The sequence below is a fragment of the Sander vitreus genome, chromosome 22 (assembly GCF_031162955.1).
Source record: "Sander vitreus isolate 19-12246 chromosome 22, sanVit1, whole genome shotgun sequence".
In the NCBI taxonomy this organism is placed as follows: domain Eukaryota; kingdom Metazoa; phylum Chordata; class Actinopteri; order Perciformes; family Percidae; genus Sander; species Sander vitreus.
The window spans coordinates 2,362,518-2,381,466 of NC_135876.1; the positions used below are offsets into that span (position 1 = coordinate 2,362,518).

Below are 18,949 nucleotides of genomic sequence, written 5' to 3' on the forward strand. Positions count from 1 at the left end.
GTGTGAAATACCTTTTTACTGACGCTGTTACTTAACGTAGGCTGAGAAATCTCTCTCTCTCTCTCACCGGTGCCTACACGACCGGTACTTAAATGCCTGCGCTGCTTTCAGATGCTCCGAAACAGACGTCAGAGGCAACAGAAGCATCGCTGCACTGCATGCTGCTAGTTAACACTAACGGTACACTTGGCATCAGGTAACGTTGATGTAACGTTACTGTTAGCTAGTAGCTGGATTAAACACGGTTAAAACGCTGACAGCTAAATGGTCTAAAAAGTGTGACAGTATTTCACTGTAGAGGATTCCAACAGCGGTCAACAGTCTGTCGCTAAAGCAATGAGCTAAAAGACACAAACTAGCACTCTGGTCACTGCTGTTGTTGGAAAAACAACACAGACGTGAATGTTGCGTTTACTTGAAACTAGTAAACCTCGTTCAAAGTTATTGTAAAATACCCTTTTCTCATCTGTTTTTGTCATTTAACAGCAATTTACTGGTGAAAGAAGTTATTATTGTTAAAGGTTATTGTTGTTACATTTTTAATAAACCATTTAAATTCCCCCCTTTTTTGTACTGATCCGAAAATTGATCCGATCCGTGACTCAAACCCTGTGAACCGATCCGAACCATGAGTTGCACCCCTATCAAAGACCCAATGTAAACACTCAGGCATGGCAGGTGGAATTACAGGCATTGAACTAAAAATCAATGGTCAGTTTACAGACTTACAGTTGGAAATTATAACATTCTAAATGGGCAAACAAATCTGACAAAGTGAAGGCATAAGGGCAGGTCAGAGACAGGCAGCAGGTCTAAGACTTGAAGAATGAAAGGGAATTTCAAAGGAATCGCCACTTACCTTTGCCGGAGTATAAACTGCTCTACAAAAGAGCCTTGGTTGTTAGACAGTTATTACACAGGTACAAATATATCTCTTTAATAAATGTGTGAACTTACTGTCCAGTTAGTGACTGTGCTAACGTGCTTAATAACTGATAGTTAATGGTGGCTAATAGTTAGCGATATGGCAAGTTCAGAGAGCTATTGTTACCATTTTGTCACAGCTGAGACACAGTAGGAAAAGCACATATGTTATTTATAACATTAACAATGACTTTGTTCTATTCAAGTGTCCCAGTAAGCCATGACAGTGTGACGGTTAGCCAGCTTGAACAATACCAGGACCCTGAAACTGAAGCAGCTAAATGGAATTCATCATTGATTTTATTATTTACATGTGTGCTTTTCCTATTGTGACATGTCAAAATGTTTTCTGACTGACTAGCGCTAGCATGTTCCCAGCTAGTGTTAGAGGGGTAAACTTGGGTAAAAAGATGAGAAAGAAAAATTCTTCATGAATAATTTCACAAGGTTAATAAGGCTTCATAAGGAGAGAGAAGCAGAATTGCATAATTGATTCAACCTGTTCATCCACGTTGAGATTATCATCCTCATCAATAATTGGTAATGAGCAAACAAAATGGCATGAATCGATCTGTGAGCTGCAATTTCCAGCTTTCAAGCCAAGCTTTGTAATGTACACGTTTCAATAGGAATGATGCCAAATGAGTAGCATTTAAGAATTGATCAGTAAGTATCGATTACTGAGGCATCGATCTTCACGTCCCTAGATGGGGTTTAGACAATAAATCCAGTAAGGTGAGGGTGTGTGTGTGTGTGTGTGTGTGTGTGTGTGTGTGTTTGTTTGTGTTTTCACACAGCAGTAGCGATATTGCATCATGTGGAGACAGAGTTGTGTAGTCCTGTCTGTGACACTTGAGACAGATAAAACGATTGTATGTCTCAGTATGCAGCTTAATGTTCACACTGTTATTCCACAGGGTTGAGAGCAGCCCATCCTCCTTGTGACACACTCTTAAGGCTAAATACATCAGTGAATCACAAGTTTGTCACTGCTGAAATGTATAAGACCTTTGCCTTTAGACAGACTTCCCTATACTTACTGGGAAAAATATATATGACTACACTGCAGTTCAGGAGAGGGTATGTTCTGTTTTCCTGGTTTCCCTTCTCGTTACCACTTGTCTTCTACTGGAAAGTAAAGTGGCGTTCGGATTACACTGCAGAACTCTTTTTTTTGCAAAGGCACTTAAAGATTGAAACAACATTTCGAAAAATCCGTGTGGCCACCACGGAAAACAATGCTAATGTAAAGTCAATGAGAAGATGACGTAGCATTAAGAGCGACTACGGTACCGAGTACTATATAAGGCCGAAATAGGAAAAGTGTTACTTCTTGAAAATAGTATGACAGAGCAACTAAGGGACTGTTCGTTATTTATTTAAGGGGCCACCGGAGGAGTTTTGGGATCTTTAGTCAAAATAGACATGACCCAATTATATTATATTATATGATTATATACATGGCATTTAGGAAACCTTTATTGCAACGTTGGCACGGCAAGCATATGAAATCAGATGTATTACCTACCACCATTTTGTTGTTTTGTGTTATTTAAAATATAAAATATCTTGACATGCCAGACGTAATTATTCCCCCTCATTTATGACATATGGACAAACAATGCAATTATCCGTTTCAGCCACCAGGGGGGCAGTGCCCCCCCCCCCCCAGACTAAAAAAATGTTGGGTCACCCCCCTCAACAAAGAATAAAAAGACATGACCCTCCCCTATTTTCCTCCGGTGGTCCATTCCATAAATACCGAACGGTCCCTAAAGGCACAAAAGTGGGAATTGGGCCAACCAAGAGATATAAGGCCTCGGTGAACACTTATGCACCGAAATTGGCTACAATTGCTGTTGTTGGTGATCAGTGTGGATATTCAACTTCACAGTGTGGGTACATGTGACCCAAAGAGGCAGGCCATCTCATCTCTCAAGAGCCTAAAGGCCCTGACACACCAACCCGATTATCGGCCGTTGGACAGTCTGGTGAGGTCGGTGGCTTGAGTCTGTTCAGTGTGTTCCGTGCCGTCGTCAGCTGGAGGAGCCGGCGGCTTTCATTTGGGCCGATTTGACATGTTGAATCGGAAGGCGGGCAGTCGGACTCAATGATCAATATGATCGGTGGAGTGCTAACCCGGAAATGACGACCGGGATGAGCGTGACGAACGGCTCTCAAAATCTGACGAAAATCTTTTAAACTGACCTTTGTCGATCAGAAATGAAGACAGATTCAGCAACTGCATGACCTGTTTCTCGCTTAAAATGTTTTCAGAAACACGTTTCAGTGAACTAGCTTCGTAAAATATGAGATCGTATTCCGAAAGAGCTGCCATTATGGTCGCCAGACCCAAGTGATGCGTTCGTCCAATCAGCTGCCGATTTTCATTTTTTGGGCGACAATACAGATTAGCGCCGCCTGCTGTTATGGAGACGTATTACGTCTGGGCACGTGCAGAACGTACTCTCAAATCGGTGTCACTTCGGTGTGTTCCGAGGCACTTTTTGGACCAACTTGGTCGGCCATCAAGTTGGTGTGTCAGAGCCTTAAAGTTTGGGAACCTGTTTATGTGGAACATTGTAGCATGAATAGCTTTAAATGACGTTTGGTGAGTTTCTTAAAGGGGTGGTTCAGAATTTTGGACATAGGACCTCATTTCCAAGTTACCCAGTATGTTATTTATCAGTGGAGACTGTTATCAACACTTTTCATCCAGTCCTTCTAGTGGTAGAGTTCGCTGGTGCTAGGCTAGCGCAAGTCAACAGTGTCTGCTAACCTGCCACTAAAAACAATCTGACCCACTCCACAGTACACCCGAGGCAAATAAATTATAACGCCAGACTATCGATGTAAATGTCTGTGTTGATAGAATAATGTTAGAAATAAAACTACCCTTGCATCGCCTTGCAATAGTTATACTTATTTTTACCTAGGCTACCGAGGAAGCCGGTTTCCATGACAATCACCATCACGCAAGTTTATTTACCTGCCACTGCAATTTGCATGTAAACTGTCCGAGCTTACATGACTTTTCTGTCAGCAATTATCTAAAGTTAGCGGTTAGCCCAGCCAGGTATCTACCAAGAGTGTAGCTATACCTTTAGCTAACGTTGTCACTCTCCACAATGCATTGAACTGTAACGTTATCTCCAGTAACGTTGTCAGTCTCAATCTATCAGTAGCAGCTAGGCTAACGTTATGAAAGGGGCTAGCTTTATTAGCTAGAGTAGCCTACCAAAAGTTATTACCTGTTCATCAGTAGCTGTTGGAGCATCTGGAAAGACGGATGGAACCGCATTCATTGTCAGTGACTTGTGGTCCTTTAGATTACTGGGTTTTTCAAAGTCGTCTGGTCTAAAATGATCACTACACATTCGCCACTTGAGTAGAGTCTCCACTAGTGTCTTGATGTCCAATCCAGCAGCAAGAAGCCACAGTTGGTTCCTTTCTGGATCTCCCAATGGAAATTTGTGGAAACTTTGTTTTTTTACAATTTCTAAATGCACACTGAATCACCATGTTGCCTAGTCCTTAGTTTCCAATCCAATGCTTCAATACCAATGTAGGCTAATAGGTGTCCCGACTGTACTGCGCTTCTCTGTTTACTTTTCGGCGCAGTCTAACAAGGTAAACGCAGGCTAACAAGGTAAAATTCCGCTGCTGCTGAGAAACTAGTCCCTCAAAATGTAATGCGATGATTGAGATACAAGGGTAGTTTTATTTCTAACATTATTCTATCAACACAGACTTCGATAGTCTGGCGTTATAATTTATTTGCCTCGGGTGTACTGTGGAGTGGGTAAGACAGTTTTTAGTGGCAGGCTAGCAGACACTGTTGACTTGTGCTAGCCTAGCACCAGCGAACTCTGTAACTGGAAGGACTGGATGAAAATGGTCTCCAATGATAAATAACACACTGGCTAACTTGGAAATGATGTCCTATGTCCAAAATTCTGAACTACCCCTTTAACTCATCCAGAACTGGTCTCTGGTAAGACTCCTAATTGACATTAGTTGAAACCCTAGGACAGGAATTCCACTTCATGGAACTGTGCCAGCTAATACTGGCACAGTCCTGGAGAGTCAGGAACTGCACCAGTGGACACAACTAGAGATTCTAATCTACAACTAAAGACACTGATCAAAGGATACTGTAACAACAGGAAAGAAGAGTCTCACCAATATCCTGCTGTGAGAAGAGGGTGCTCCAACACATATAAGAATGCTTTGATGCTTTGTTATGTGACCGCATCCTTGATAATGTGATTGCTTTTCAATGGTTTGATGTTTACACTATTGTATTATGTTTTAATGCTAAATAATAATGTTAGCTATATTTGTATTCTACATGCAGCTAAATATCTCTAGGTTTCAATTATGGGAGAGTTAGGTATTGAAACTAGGGATATTTAATGTCAAAAAGGTAACGATTAGTTTAAAATTAATGCCAGGAAAATTTAAGACGAGGGAGTGGCCAGGGTCATCTTTGACACTGCCTTCGGACCAAGACCTTTAAGTAAAAGAGGCTTGCATGCTCTTTCTTCTTCTTCTCTTTTACTTCATCCTGCGTGTCGTACTCGGTCCTGCTGACCTGCATGGATACCAACTGCCACACCCATCGGACATTCCCTTGTCCTCTTCGTTCTTCTCTAACGCAAGCTGCCCGTGGGCCCATGTTAGAACGAACTTAGACTGATCCCTAAGTTTGAAAGAAGCCCTGAAGAAGCTTGCAAAGAACTTGAGAAACTGCTCCAGTTCAACAAAGAACTGTCTCGCCAAAAAAACTGTTTGTGACCCAAAGTTTCACCTGCTGCTGCAGGAAACGGTCCAGCGGAGCCGTTCTGAGGGAACTAGCCAGACGAGGAAAGCGAGATTCCAGGCCCTCAAGAACCGCCGTCGCAGCCTCCCACCGTCATCCTCCCGCATGCAGTCTCCATCCATCGCCGAACTTATTCTCTTTTGAATATTGAACAGATTGTTGCTGATAGCCAAAATAGAGTTCAAGCATTCTACGATAACTAAATATACATTAATTAACCACCCACCATGTAATTTACCTCTTGAGCCCCAAAGGGCCAGTTAGTGTGTGATGTTGCCACTATAGTAGTTTTTCAGTGCGTCGTTTTTGTCATTCAAGCCCTAGTAGCTCCTTAAAATCCTTAGAGAACTTGGAAGCTTTTTCTTTTTGTTTGAACTTCCTTTGCGTAGTTGGATGAAGTAGAAAACTATGTGCTTCACAGGAAAGTTGCATTACACTGAATGTTTGTTAACTTCCCCATGTTGCATCGCAAAGCATCTTTTGCAGTTTTGACTAGTGATGGGTCGTGCCATCATGTTTCAATTCGCAATAAATGGCATCCTTTTGTATCTCCAGTGTTTGAGTCTGTATGTGAAATTGGGGCTTTTAAGCATGCTATGGGCAGAGCAGCGTGCTGTGGGCATTAACATGCTTTGAAAAGTACTCACAATGATCATGTGTTTCCTTGACATACCAGTAAAGAGGAACGTGTGGATGAAAAAGAGGAAGTATTTAAAGGGAAGCAGAAAACAGCCAAAGCTATTTTTTAGCACTTTAGGGAATACATTACAATAACCAATCTAAAATGTTTTGTAAGCCAGCGGTTTTGACAGAAAAGAGAATAGTTCTGCATCAGCAATGTAGAGCAGCAAGCATAGCTCCTCTGACATACTAACTCAGCCTTTGATATGTAAGCTGAAGTTTGTAACTGTATCTCTCTATTTCCCCCTCTTCTCTTTTCCTCCCCACCCTTCCTGTTCTCTTTTTTTTTCTTCCATCAGGGTGAAGTGGGACCCATGGGAAGGAAAGGAGAGGTTTGTCAAATTAGACTTTGTGGTATTAGATATAATCCATTCTGTCTTATTCTGCACCACAGTGAGAAGCCCTGTCAAGCCTGCATGGCTGCTATAGAAGACTTACAGAGCCAATACCTCCAGGCCTGGCCCCCTGGGCAAAAATATACATAACAAAAGCCCTCTTTTCTAAAGGCGCACACATCTGAAATATCAAACACTTACAGTACTGTCTGCAGAATCACAATTCATGGAGATATAGCCTCCCTCAGTTGTGCAAATGCTTTACCATTTGTAGGATAGCATTTGACACAAGTTCACACAGTATTAGCATGAGTTTTGATCAGTAACAAAGAAAACTATGACAGACTACACAACTTTGGAATGCTGTGTATAGATTTAATTGGTATAATTATATAAATTGATAGTACACCTGACAACCTACCCATTCTCGCATGGCACGTGCAGTTTGCAAAGATCAGGTGGAAGATTTACCACTTAAAATACTCAATTTTTAAACAATGGGTGCTTGTTTTTTTAGACAGAGGTAGAGAAAGGCAGCTTTTCATTTCTAGCTGGAGACCGTTGATTTTTGTCAGCTAAAATGACAACTGCCGCAGGCAGATTTTGTCAGCTATAGCTATCTAGCTAATTAAGCTAACGTAGCTTCACACTGTGTTTCTAGCTGACTTGTTTTGAAACAAGACCCCCTGTAATATGAGTCTTAAACATGCATTTGGCTACTACGGGTACTGTGCTAACAGACTGAGGCTAAAGCTACATGTCTCATACATAAACTCATGAGGATCCATGTAGAAGACATGGAAATAAAGAAACATTATGAAAATGTTTACTGAGGTAATAAATCAAGTGAGAAGTGGGTCACTTTCTCATAGTCTTCTAAAGAAACAGACCTCCTTTTGCAACCGCACGTGTCGCCCCCTGCTTGAATTCAGATAGAAAGCAGGTTTAGGGCACTTGCGCATTTGCAGCCGAACCCGATGCTTTGTCCATTAATATTATACGGTCTATGACAGAGCCACTAACATTAGCTGACTCTGTTAGCTTGTTGTGAACAATTATTTTTTTCAACACAACCTATAACCCCACTACCTAATGTAAATTACTTATTCATTTGCTCTATGGTAGTAACACAGACCGTAACATTAGCCTACTTCACTGTAGGTACTAAGCTAGTAACTAGTCATGCTAATGATTGCAATTGACATTGTAGCGGACAAACACACTGCTTCATTCATTCCTTACACCTTACTCTTGGTTTTGGGAAGTTAAAAAAAGAAGACACAACCCTCTGAACTGTTTAAATACTGAATATTTCTTACTACAGCAAAACTTAACACACCAGCCTAGTTATGGTTGGTAAGCAATGTTTGGGCAATGCTGAGGGGCATTGTTCAGAGAACAGTCAGTTAATTCTTATGTATGAGATAACATAATGTAGTCAATTATTATAAAATAAGCCTTAATTTCACCCTTTTTTCTTTTGTAACCTAATATTTTCTGTCCTCCCTCCTGCTTCTTCAGACAGGAGTGACAGGTGATGTAGGCCACAGGGGGCCTGAAGGAAAGAAAGGAGACATGGGCCACATGGGTGCTGTTGGCCCCAGGGGATTTCCTGGTCATGACGGGATTCCGGGCCAACCAGGCCAACCAGGATATCCTGGGAAACCTGTGAGTGAACCTCCTCCTGACCCTCTCCTCTGGGATATAAAAAGAAGAAGAAAAAAAAAAAGAAATATGGACTGAAAGAAACAGTCAGTGATTTCCTGCCTGGATTGGGGGAGTTATGTTTGGGAGTAATGAGAGTGTTGCTGTCAGTGTGTGTGGTCTATGTGAAGACAGAGAGTGGAGCATTGAGAAGGTCCTGGAAATCTCCAGGCACACTCAATCACACTCCCACAGTGGATTCGGCTGAATCAAAGTGTAATTGTGTGTTGCAGGGCAAGCCTCCCTCAGATGAACATCTTCTAAAGCTCTGCACTGATGTTCTGCGTAGTAAGTATCTGTTTGTTTTTATGTCACTTTGTGAAAACCAGAGTCTGGGGTATGAAAGCCCAAAATTCACTCCCAGCACACACCAAATGCTGCACACACCAACAGTTATCTCAGATGTAGAGTTGCACATTTTACATTGATTTGCACTGATTATAACACACTGGGTCAAACTGCGGTATTGGTGAACAATTTAATTTACTATTCTCTCAGTAAAAAGTAGCACAATGTTAAATACCCAACATATAATGGGTATTATTATTTTTTACCTTTATTGACAAGAAAGTGAAAGTCATTAAGTGGGTACATTCCACAGTCTTTGGCCTCAGCCCAAAGCGAATCAAGCAAAACTATGGGTGCTTTCCATTTCAACATGCCTCCTTGCTTCCCTCCCCTTTATCCATTAATCATAGCTCCTCCCAACAGTAGCTGCGTTTACATAGACCCTAATATTCCACTAATAATCAGAATAATAGCCCACTCAGAATAAAAATGCCTCATGTAACCACTGGCCTGATCAGGCCCAATCGAAAAGACTTTTCAAACGTGTTGACAGGGGTGGTGTAAATAGGATAATATTAATGCCTAATCATTCTGCGCATATTTGTCCCACATAGGGGTAACATTAGCTGACGTTGCTTCCGGGAAGGACTAAAACTTGGCGGTAGCAAAAAAAATGGGTCTGTGGCTGATATAACTTTTTGTTTGAGACCCTATTTTTCTTATGTTATATTTCCAGCAAATTAGATGCATCACAGCGGGCGGAATCACTTTGCGCAAGTCATATTCTGATTTAATGTCATATAAATCATATTCTGATTTAATGCTTTGGGGCACATCTTATATCACTTTATTTAAGGTCCATATAATCAGTTAAGTTGGAATTTCTAGTTAGGATGATCTCAATTGGGTTTAAATAATATCATAGACATTATGATGCAAGAGGCTGGATGGAGCCCACTGGCTGCCCGCTGCTACTATTAATAGGATGGGTTCGGATTAGGATAGGATTCTTGTTGTTTGTAAGGTACAAACTTGGTTTAAAGACATGCCAATATACCAGAGCACGTTTTTCTCCCATCCCGGAAGGCTATGTGGAGTAGCCAGAATCTGCAGCGCGTGGATGGTCTGGCAAAGCGAGACTAGGTTTACAGTAGTCTCACATTGCCAGACCTCCACAGCGCTGTGTCAGCATTGGAGTAACGTCAGGCTGCACCGCCTATTTATTCGTGGATAGGGGAAAAAAACAAACATTCTGGCTTGTTTGTATTTCTGTAAACCAATCCCAACCGTCCTGGGGTGGCGCTAAGCCCAGATAGCGGAGATAACAAGAGGGGAGGGAACAGATATCAGGCTTATTCCAGCAATGCGCATCCATTGAGCCAGACTAGGTCTACAGTATTATGTGGTCAGACTCTTTTATGAATCAGTTTTGACATAATATTTAATATCCAAATGGATTACTCAGCACGTTCTGGCTGTGCCCTGCAGATCAACTCCCAGCACTGCTCCAGACCCTGGCCCCCCCAGCTAGGTGTGAACCATGCCATAGCATGAAGGGACCCGCGGGCGAGCCAGGAGCCCCAGGACCCAAAGGCTCCATGGGCACTCCAGGCTACCCTGGCAGGAGTGGCTCTCCCGGTTACCCAGGACCTTCTGGAATGCAGGGCCCTGCAGGCCTCAAAGGTGATATGATCCATCCTTTTTTTAAGGGAATAATCAACACGTTATATTATCGGTATTCAGGGTTGGGTCAGATTACTTTGAAATGTAATCCATTACTGACTACAAATTACATAGCAATTTTTGTAACCAGTAACGTAATCAGTTGGATTACCCAAAACATGTAATGTAATCTGATTACTTTAGGATTACTCTTAGATCACTTCAATAAATATGCACCTTGCAGCTGTTCCAGTGTGGCTGCTTTCTCCGTGTCATACAGGCTGTGTGTGGTGAAACTACTGTCCCCCTCGACGGCAACGAGACAGGTCACCGTAGTACGTCTTTAAGACCCGAGTCCTCTACGATGCTGACAGGTCTGCAGTTAGTTGCCACCCGTTTCGCAAGAGCTGTAGTCATTTTTTGGGATTTGGTTTCATCCACAGGTCGGCAAGTAGCACTCTCCAAAATACTGCTTTGCCCGAGTGGGTAGCATGCTAGCGGGTAGCATCACGTTAACTGTACTACTATGCTTAGCTCGGTAAGTTGGTAGCTCAAGCTTGACGTGCTTCGGTGATATTTTAATCCGGCTTTACACAACGTGCATATGGCTTTCGACTTGTCTACGAGCCGTCCGGGAGTTTTGGAAAATAAAAAGCTCCATTCAGAGTTATTGCTGCTGTCTTTCTCCATCATGCCTGCAGCCTGCAGCAGCAGGATGTGTTAGGAGGAAGTGGCAGCTTGATGAGAAGTAACAGTGCTGCAAAGGGTCAAAATAGTAGCCTGTTAGGCACGACGCAAAGCCGAGTGAAGTGTAAAATAAATTAATAAATGCCGGCATGCGATTAATGTGATTTAAAAAAAAATGAATCACATCGCGTCAGCCCTTAATCGCATCGCGATTAACGCGTTAACGCTGACAGCCCTACTAAAAACGCTATATTTATTACTTATATATTATTACTTTCTTTACTCTGAATATGTATATCAGTACATAGCCTCATATCAATCTGTTTAACTCTTTTCTCACATCATATTGATTAGTTTAAAACTAAAAACATTTTCTATCTTTTCTCATATTTCTCTCTCTGAACATTTGTCATAACATATCCACAACATAGCTTTCAAAATCTCAAAATAAATGTAAACATATCTTAGAACAGTCTAAAAAGTGAACATGTTCTTTTTTCAACACATTAGCATTTTGTTATTATTTCCTCAACACGTCTAATTTTCTAACTGGATTAATTAGATTAATCAAGGGCCACAGAAACAAGTTTTCTGTTGTATCGCAAAAAGTTGCATTGTGTGCATGATAAAATGTAATCAGAATAACCTCAACAATGTAACTGTAACCTGATTACACATTTTTTTTATTGTAATCTGGGTTGATATAGTTACTTGATTTTTGTAATCTGATTACGTAATCCAGATTACATGTAATGCGTTACTACCCAACCCTGTCGGTATTCAATGCTCCTTCTTAAGCCAGTGTGTCTGACCCACTGTCTATAATGGTGACAAATACATTTCAATCAGTCTCTTTACCCTGACGAAAACAAGGCAATAAATAACAACACAACTTCATGAAGAAGAGCTAGGACAAAATTGACTGTTGCTTTCATCAACGATTAAAATCAAAACAGTGTCAACAACTAACAAATTGGATATGTTGATGTTCACAGTACCCCATAAAACAAGATCATTAAAACAAGCAAACATCAGTGAAAGTCAGCAGAGCAAAAGACAACAAATACTGACTGCAAACCCATCTCAATGAGCTGTCTTTGATGTATTACCCCTTCAAGATGAAGTGTCTAATCAGCTGTGAAAGACGCCAAACTGAACCACTCCACTGCTGTGTACTATTTCCACAGCAACTTCAGGTTCCAGGCTTGGCTGAAAACACTGAGGGATGAGACTGAAAGCTGGACTTGGAGATGAGAGTTTTATTAGAATTCATTTAATCTGATTTTGCAAGTCACCAACTGTAATGAAGTACAACACTAGACCCCGTTAAGCTTTTCAGTGCGGTTTGGTTCTTTATGAGCCACTCAGTAAACACATTTAGTTTCTAGTTTTTGGTTTCTAGCCATGCCAACCCCCCAGAAGATAAACCCTACTGACTTTGGTAATCCCCTGATGTTTCCTGTAGTGCCACCAGCAGGTCAAGGTTTTCACTTATTCAGTAACATATATCAGCATCTAGTAGATGGATTGGCACACCTTTGTACAAACATGCATGGTTCCCAGATGATGAATCCTTATGACTTTAGGGACTTTTCATCCAGTGACCATTAGTGAAAGGTCTCTTGCTATGACATTTAGTACAGGTATTCATTTCCCCTCAGGATTAATTGTAATCACTTTGGGGAAGCCATACCTGTTCATCCAGCGCCATCATCAGGTCAATATTTAAATTTGTTCATTACTTAATAATAACACCTAAAAAAATGAATGACATTCCCATCAGCCTCAGTTGTACTCTTTGTTTACTGTTAATTAGCATGCTAACACGCTAAATTAAGATGGTGGACAAGGTAAACATTATACCTGCTAAACATTAACATATTAGCTTTGTCACTGTGGGCATGTTAGCATGCTAACATTAGTATTTTGCTGAAAGCACCGCTGTGCCCACGTTCAGCCTCACTCGACGCACAGCGGACTTTTCTCTCCACAGACTCACGTCGGTAAATTAGGGAATGAACTTGCGCTCCCGGGGAGGTTCAGCAAAAAGAGGAGGCGTGTTCTGGCGCAAACGTTCCCTAGTGCTATTTTGCAGTTTCAGAAAACGGTTCCACCACAGACCAGGAAAAACCTGGTCTAAAGTCAGTGGCGCGTTATTCAGATGATATTTTAAGGGCGCATGCTTGGCCATAATGTAGAGTGTGCACACCGCGCATACACTTTGCTTCTCTCATCTCACCCACCCAGCAGTTCCCATTTTTGCAAACCATACATAAATACAAGGAAAAATATGACCTTGTTTTACACAACATTTCCATGAATCATGGATGTGTTGAAGACATAAATGAGGAAATATTAGAGGACTAAAGGAGATGTGATGTTGAACTGCATGCGTCGATGCCACTTAACCCAAATTTCCCAGCAGCAGCACGGGAGAGAAGAGACAGCAGAGCTGTATCGTCTATAGTGAGGTCGTCTCGGTCTAATGTTAGGCTACATTGCAAAAATATCACCATGCATTCATAACCTCGTGATTCAGTGAGAGTGAGCCCAAAACATCGGAAAGTATGTTTTTGTGACATTTCTTTATTTACATTTTGACAAAAAGAAATATCCATAGCAAACGTCAGTCTCCTCGGCTGTGAACCGCTCCTGGGGTGCGCCCATGGATGTATTAAGAGCAAATCCGCCATTATAATAGCAATCCACCATGGAACAAGCGCGCCTGCTCTTAAAGGGAATGTGAGATAACGTTCTGATTGGTTTATTGCACGTTACGCCCAAACCACACCTATGAGAAATGTAGCTACTTTCAGACCAACCCATTTTAGATTTGCGTCGAGATCCGCCCACAAAGCGAATGTTGTGCCATTTATGGTTTCACACTTCTTAAATCAGCAAAGACTCCCAAAGCTGCAGTTTCATTTAAATGATTTAGATAGCGATGTTAAACTAAACCTGTTGAAGTCCTGTCTAATGGTTCATGGTGTGCCATATGCACTGAAGCTACTGTGTCCATAATGGATGTAAATGTTACCCAAAATGCCATGCCACTGCTTTAATTAATATAATTAAATAAATCCAGATTGTCAAAAAAGAAAGATCAGAATTAGCGAGATAAATAGCTGTAGAGTTGCCTTGCGGCCTGCAGCCTGTTCAGCTGCACAAGACTGGACACAGGTGCTTTAGAGAGAACATAGCCTTTCGGTCCCTGCAGCTCTAAATCCGACAGCTCATTTATAGAAGCTCTAATGCTATTTTTTAAAGCAGACGTATTATGTCCCCAGGTGACACAGGACCGAGAGGGCTCAAAGGCAGCAAAGGAGAAGGTTACCGTGGACCTCCTGGACCCCCTGGACAGCCAGGTATGTAAAAAGCCTATCTATCAGCCTGTTTTTTTTTTTTAAATGTCTTCACCCATTAAGCTATTTCAGCAACCTAAGCACGGTATTCTGACATCTGGCCTTTCAGATCTGTGCATTTTTAACGAAAATGCATCAAGGCTCCTTGTAGTGTTACATTTTTAACAAAAAATATGTGGGTGGACCCTGTTTGTACTTAATTTTCAACGAGTACTTTTAGTGACAGCTCGGTCCGTGGGGTGAGGGAGATGTAAGGGCAAGTAACAGACAGTGAGTGCTGTATTTCTCTGGAAGCTATAATAGCTCATTAATTCATGAGAAGATGTAATTTATGATCCTGCATGTGCTATTTATAGTCCATAAGAACAAGAACTATGATCACATTTAATGGAACATTCTTGCCATAAATGAGGCAGAAATACCAGTAACAGCTGTGTTCTAACTTATTTTATTATCTGAAACATTATTATCTGTCTTTCCTTATCACTGCAGGTATTCAGGGTCCTCGTGGCTTCGATGGAATGGGCCATCCAGGAAACCAGGGAATTCCTGGAAAACCAGGACCACCAGGAGATCCTGGTAAACGGGGAAACCCAGGGCTTCCAGGGGTTTGTGATATTTCCATGTGTTATCAGACATACAACGTCAGGGAACATTACAGCAAAGGACCCAACGTCTGATGACATAGCAGCATGGGAGAGGCTGCTATTGAAAACCCCAAAGTGTTTCAAGGAAATTGACTGTATCACTGATATACAGAGATGTGTGACTGTTGACTCCTTTATGACAAAGTGTGTGTGGGAACAGCTGCAATGGAGGCAGAAATAACCCTGTTAGTTGAGTTAAAATGAAAGTGAAAGGCAGGGCATTGATTTATGATTATGGATGGATTCATAAACAAAGGCGGTCAGCAGGCTAGTGACCTAGTTTACTAAGATATCAGGCTAACATGGCTACTTTACACTTTAAACTGAGTTGTGTTGGTTTTTGTGGAAATAGCAAGACAACTAGGATTTGAAATAACATAAAAAGAAATAGCTACCTCCTCCTTCACCTGAGCTACTCTGTGTTTGAGTCAATGTTACTTAAGGCTTTGCTAACAAGACAGGATGCTTACCGGCTAACATCACTAGCAGTCCTATCACATTTTTAACACAACACGCATGGACAGAAAACAGACATATCTCCTCAAGAAAATGTATAAAATATAAATGAATAAAAAAAAAGAAGAAGAGGTGCTTAATGCATTTCAAAAAGCCTAAAAAGACCTCCTATGTGGGCTAATGTGGCAAAAAAGAAATGAGATCTCCTACTGACAACTTCTTTAATTAATTAATACCTATTCATTTATTCTAGACTATGAGTCATATATAAAAAAAAACGGCATTTAACTGCATAATATTATCAGAAGGGTATAATTAGCACCAGTGGTGGAAGAAATATTCAGATCCTTTACTTAAAGCTTTAGTGCGTAACTTTTTGATATTGCTGCGTGATCACGGAAGGCTGTATCATGTGGATGAGCCATTACTTAGAATTCCTCATGGGGGCGACAGAAACTACTCACTATAGCTTTAAGTAAAAGTACTAATACCACACTGTAGAAATACTCTGTTACAAGTAAAAATCCTGCATTGAAAATGTTACTTTAGTAAAAGTACTGTATCATCAGGAAAATGTACTTAAAGTATTAAAAGTAAAAGTACTCAATGCAGAAAAAATCTCACATTTTAGAGACTGGAAACGATCCAAACAGTTCTGTCAATCAACTAAGTGTTTAATGGTCTAATCATTTCAGCTGGACTTGTAGGCCATTATATCGTTGGCTAGTTTAATTTATAATAAATATTATTTTATAAATAACGTGTTTTGTGTAAAAAAATATTAATGTGTAAAGTACCTAGTAACTAAAGCTGTCAGTATATTGCAGTGGAGTAAAAAGTGCAATACTCTCTGAAATGTAGCGGAGTAGAAGTACAGTACAAGTAGGGTTGGGTATCGTTTGGGTTTTTTCCGATACCAGTGCTAAAGCGATACTTAAAAAACGGTGCCGGTGCCTAAATGGTACTTAAAAAAAATAGATTAAAAAAAGGAAGAGCAGGTAACGACAGTTGTGAACATTAAATAATGGCTTGTTTATTGCTAAGGCCATATGGTCAAAATTAAATGATTTATTAAAAATGTAATAACAATAACTTAAACTAACCTAAACTCAACTGTCCCGTTCTTCTTTACCTAAACTCAACTGTCCCGCTCTTGTCCCACGTGTCACAGAAACGTACATTTTATAAGCCCACCCACCATCTTTTCCTAAACCTAACTGCGTCAAAAGTGACAGCAATAGTCCCTACAATGTGTGCTTACATAAAGCACGTTTAGATCTGACGCTAAAGGAGACTTTTAGTGTCAATAACAACGGCAAAGGCACCTGACCAAGCGTCCGTATTTGACGCCGTGGGAGTGAGAATGTGTTGGTAGTGAAGATCTGCCTTACAAATTATTGTGTATACAAATGAAAAACAAACAAAAGTACAGTACACTCCTTGACAATGAATGGGAATGTGTCACAATAAAAGAAGCAGACACACCATTTTCACATGATTATCTTGTGAAAGGTTAGCTAACAGCTAGGTCAGGCTGTTTGGTCAAAGATAAGAACCTAAAAAGTTGAATAAATGAGAAAACCCACGGTTAAAATCACTCCAACCACATTGTTAGTTTGCAGTACATTATTTCACTGTCAGTCTGCTTCTAGTGCATCCTACACGTAATCCCTTCTGGTGGGAAAATATATTCTTTCACCTATTGTGTTTGGAGCGCCAGGGATATGCTAATCCATCACTGTGGCACCAGGGTTGTAGGAATCCTGTCACTGTCTATTTTCAACCTCATACCATCATATTTGTATTCTTGTTTGCCAATATTATATAGATGTATTCTGCATTGCTTTTCTGTGTGTGGATTACAGGTAATGCTCAAATAGTGGTCTTTATTTACCTCAACTGCAGATTTGAGCAGGCTTATATTATCGACAGGCCTTTATTTCTAGTTTTGTAAGTTTGTCTTAAATTATTTAAGTAAGGAGCTTCCCTGTTTATTAATATGCTTACATTTTATTTGCTCAAACTCAGTATTTTATCCATGTCTACTCTGTCTTCATAAATTCAGTGTAATTTAATTGTACAGCATTAAGTACAACAACACTCATCACACTGCTGCTCAAAGTCTCTCCTTTCTAACAAAAATACTTTCAGGCATCAATTATTGCCAATCGCTTTACTTTAGTTTTTTTTTTTAATCACTGTTAAGTTACCGTCAACGAAACTCAACACTTCCTGCACCTATGTTTTACATAAAAAGCCTCCCAGTGGCTTAAAGGGCACAGCCCATCCCATTCCTGGTAGGCTGTTACTTTGAAACATCTGCTGGGACTGTTGAGTTTCATTGTCAGTAACCTAATCACTCTCAGAAGAAACAGCAGAGTAGAAATGATTAGAAATAATTTGTATTAGAAAATGATATTTCTGGACAAACTATTTTGGCCACGGTTATTATTTGAGATTCTTCCATTATTTAAACATATGCTTTTTTTTTGGAGAATTTATGGTACACCAATATGTAACAATAAGGCCGAAATAGGCTCTTTAAAGAAATCCACGCTCAACAGAAATTTCAGACACAGACCTTGTCTCATCAAGTGGCCTGTGTTGGCCTGTTGCTGCAGCTCTGTGCACTGTGCTGGTATATGATTGGCTGCTTGGATAGCTGTACAGTTCCACGCTCCAAAAATGATAGATTTCTTGATGTATTTGGCTTATTCAGTTAATTAACTGCTTTCCCTACTTGTTTTTTTTTTTGTTGGACCCACTGTTTGACTGTTTGTCTGACCATGTTTATTTTTGTGAAGTTTTACACTAGGCCCATAATGTGACTAGATGGATTAATTTTTGCAAATATCTGTCAATGCTTTTAAATGACTCCTGCAGAGCTCATGTTAGAATTTTGATGTTATCATGTTTTAATCTGGTTGATAATTAAAAGTATGGTCTCCATTATATAGTCCATCTGAAGTTAATTTACTCAGCAAAAGGAATCCAGATGAGCCGTGTGTGCAGTCACATCACTGTAAACAGGTCTATGGAGCCAAATAGAGCTGCTTATTTTTTATTTATACATGGGAAAATTCTCTTGTCCCAGTTTCCCAGGACAAGAGACTTAACATACCATGTATGGTTAGGAATGCTAAGGCACACAGTTTCCAGACTGTTGTTTGTAGCTCTCAAACTGTAAATTTGGACTTGTCAAATTAAGCTTGGTCACTGCTGTAAAAGTAGAAAATGATGGTGTATGAAGTCATTCAGGTAGGAGTAGGAGGAATTCAGGTGTGCATCAAGAGAACAGTCCTGCTGGAAGAGTAGGACTTAGAGTGACTATCCTACTATTTATTATAATTGTAATGTTTGCGGTGCATTTTATTTTAAATC

General features: G+C 40.5%; 1 protein-coding gene across 1 annotated transcript in view; it reads left to right on the plus strand.

Moving 5' to 3' along the window:
- Positions 1-18,520, plus strand: part of LOC144537049 (uncharacterized) — a 95,306-nt gene extending 76,786 nt beyond the window's left edge. The window contains exons 27-32 of the mRNA XM_078280464.1: positions 6,727-6,759; positions 8,284-8,430; positions 8,700-8,754; positions 10,243-10,437; positions 14,391-14,468; positions 14,958-18,520. Coding sequence (XP_078136590.1) covers positions 6,727-6,759; positions 8,284-8,430; positions 8,700-8,754; positions 10,243-10,437; positions 14,391-14,468; positions 14,958-15,145 — 696 coding nt within the window. The 3' untranslated portion in view covers positions 15,146-18,520. The remainder of the gene's footprint in view (positions 1-6,726; positions 6,760-8,283; positions 8,431-8,699; positions 8,755-10,242; positions 10,438-14,390; positions 14,469-14,957) is intronic.
- Positions 18,521-18,949: the final 429 nt, after the last annotated feature.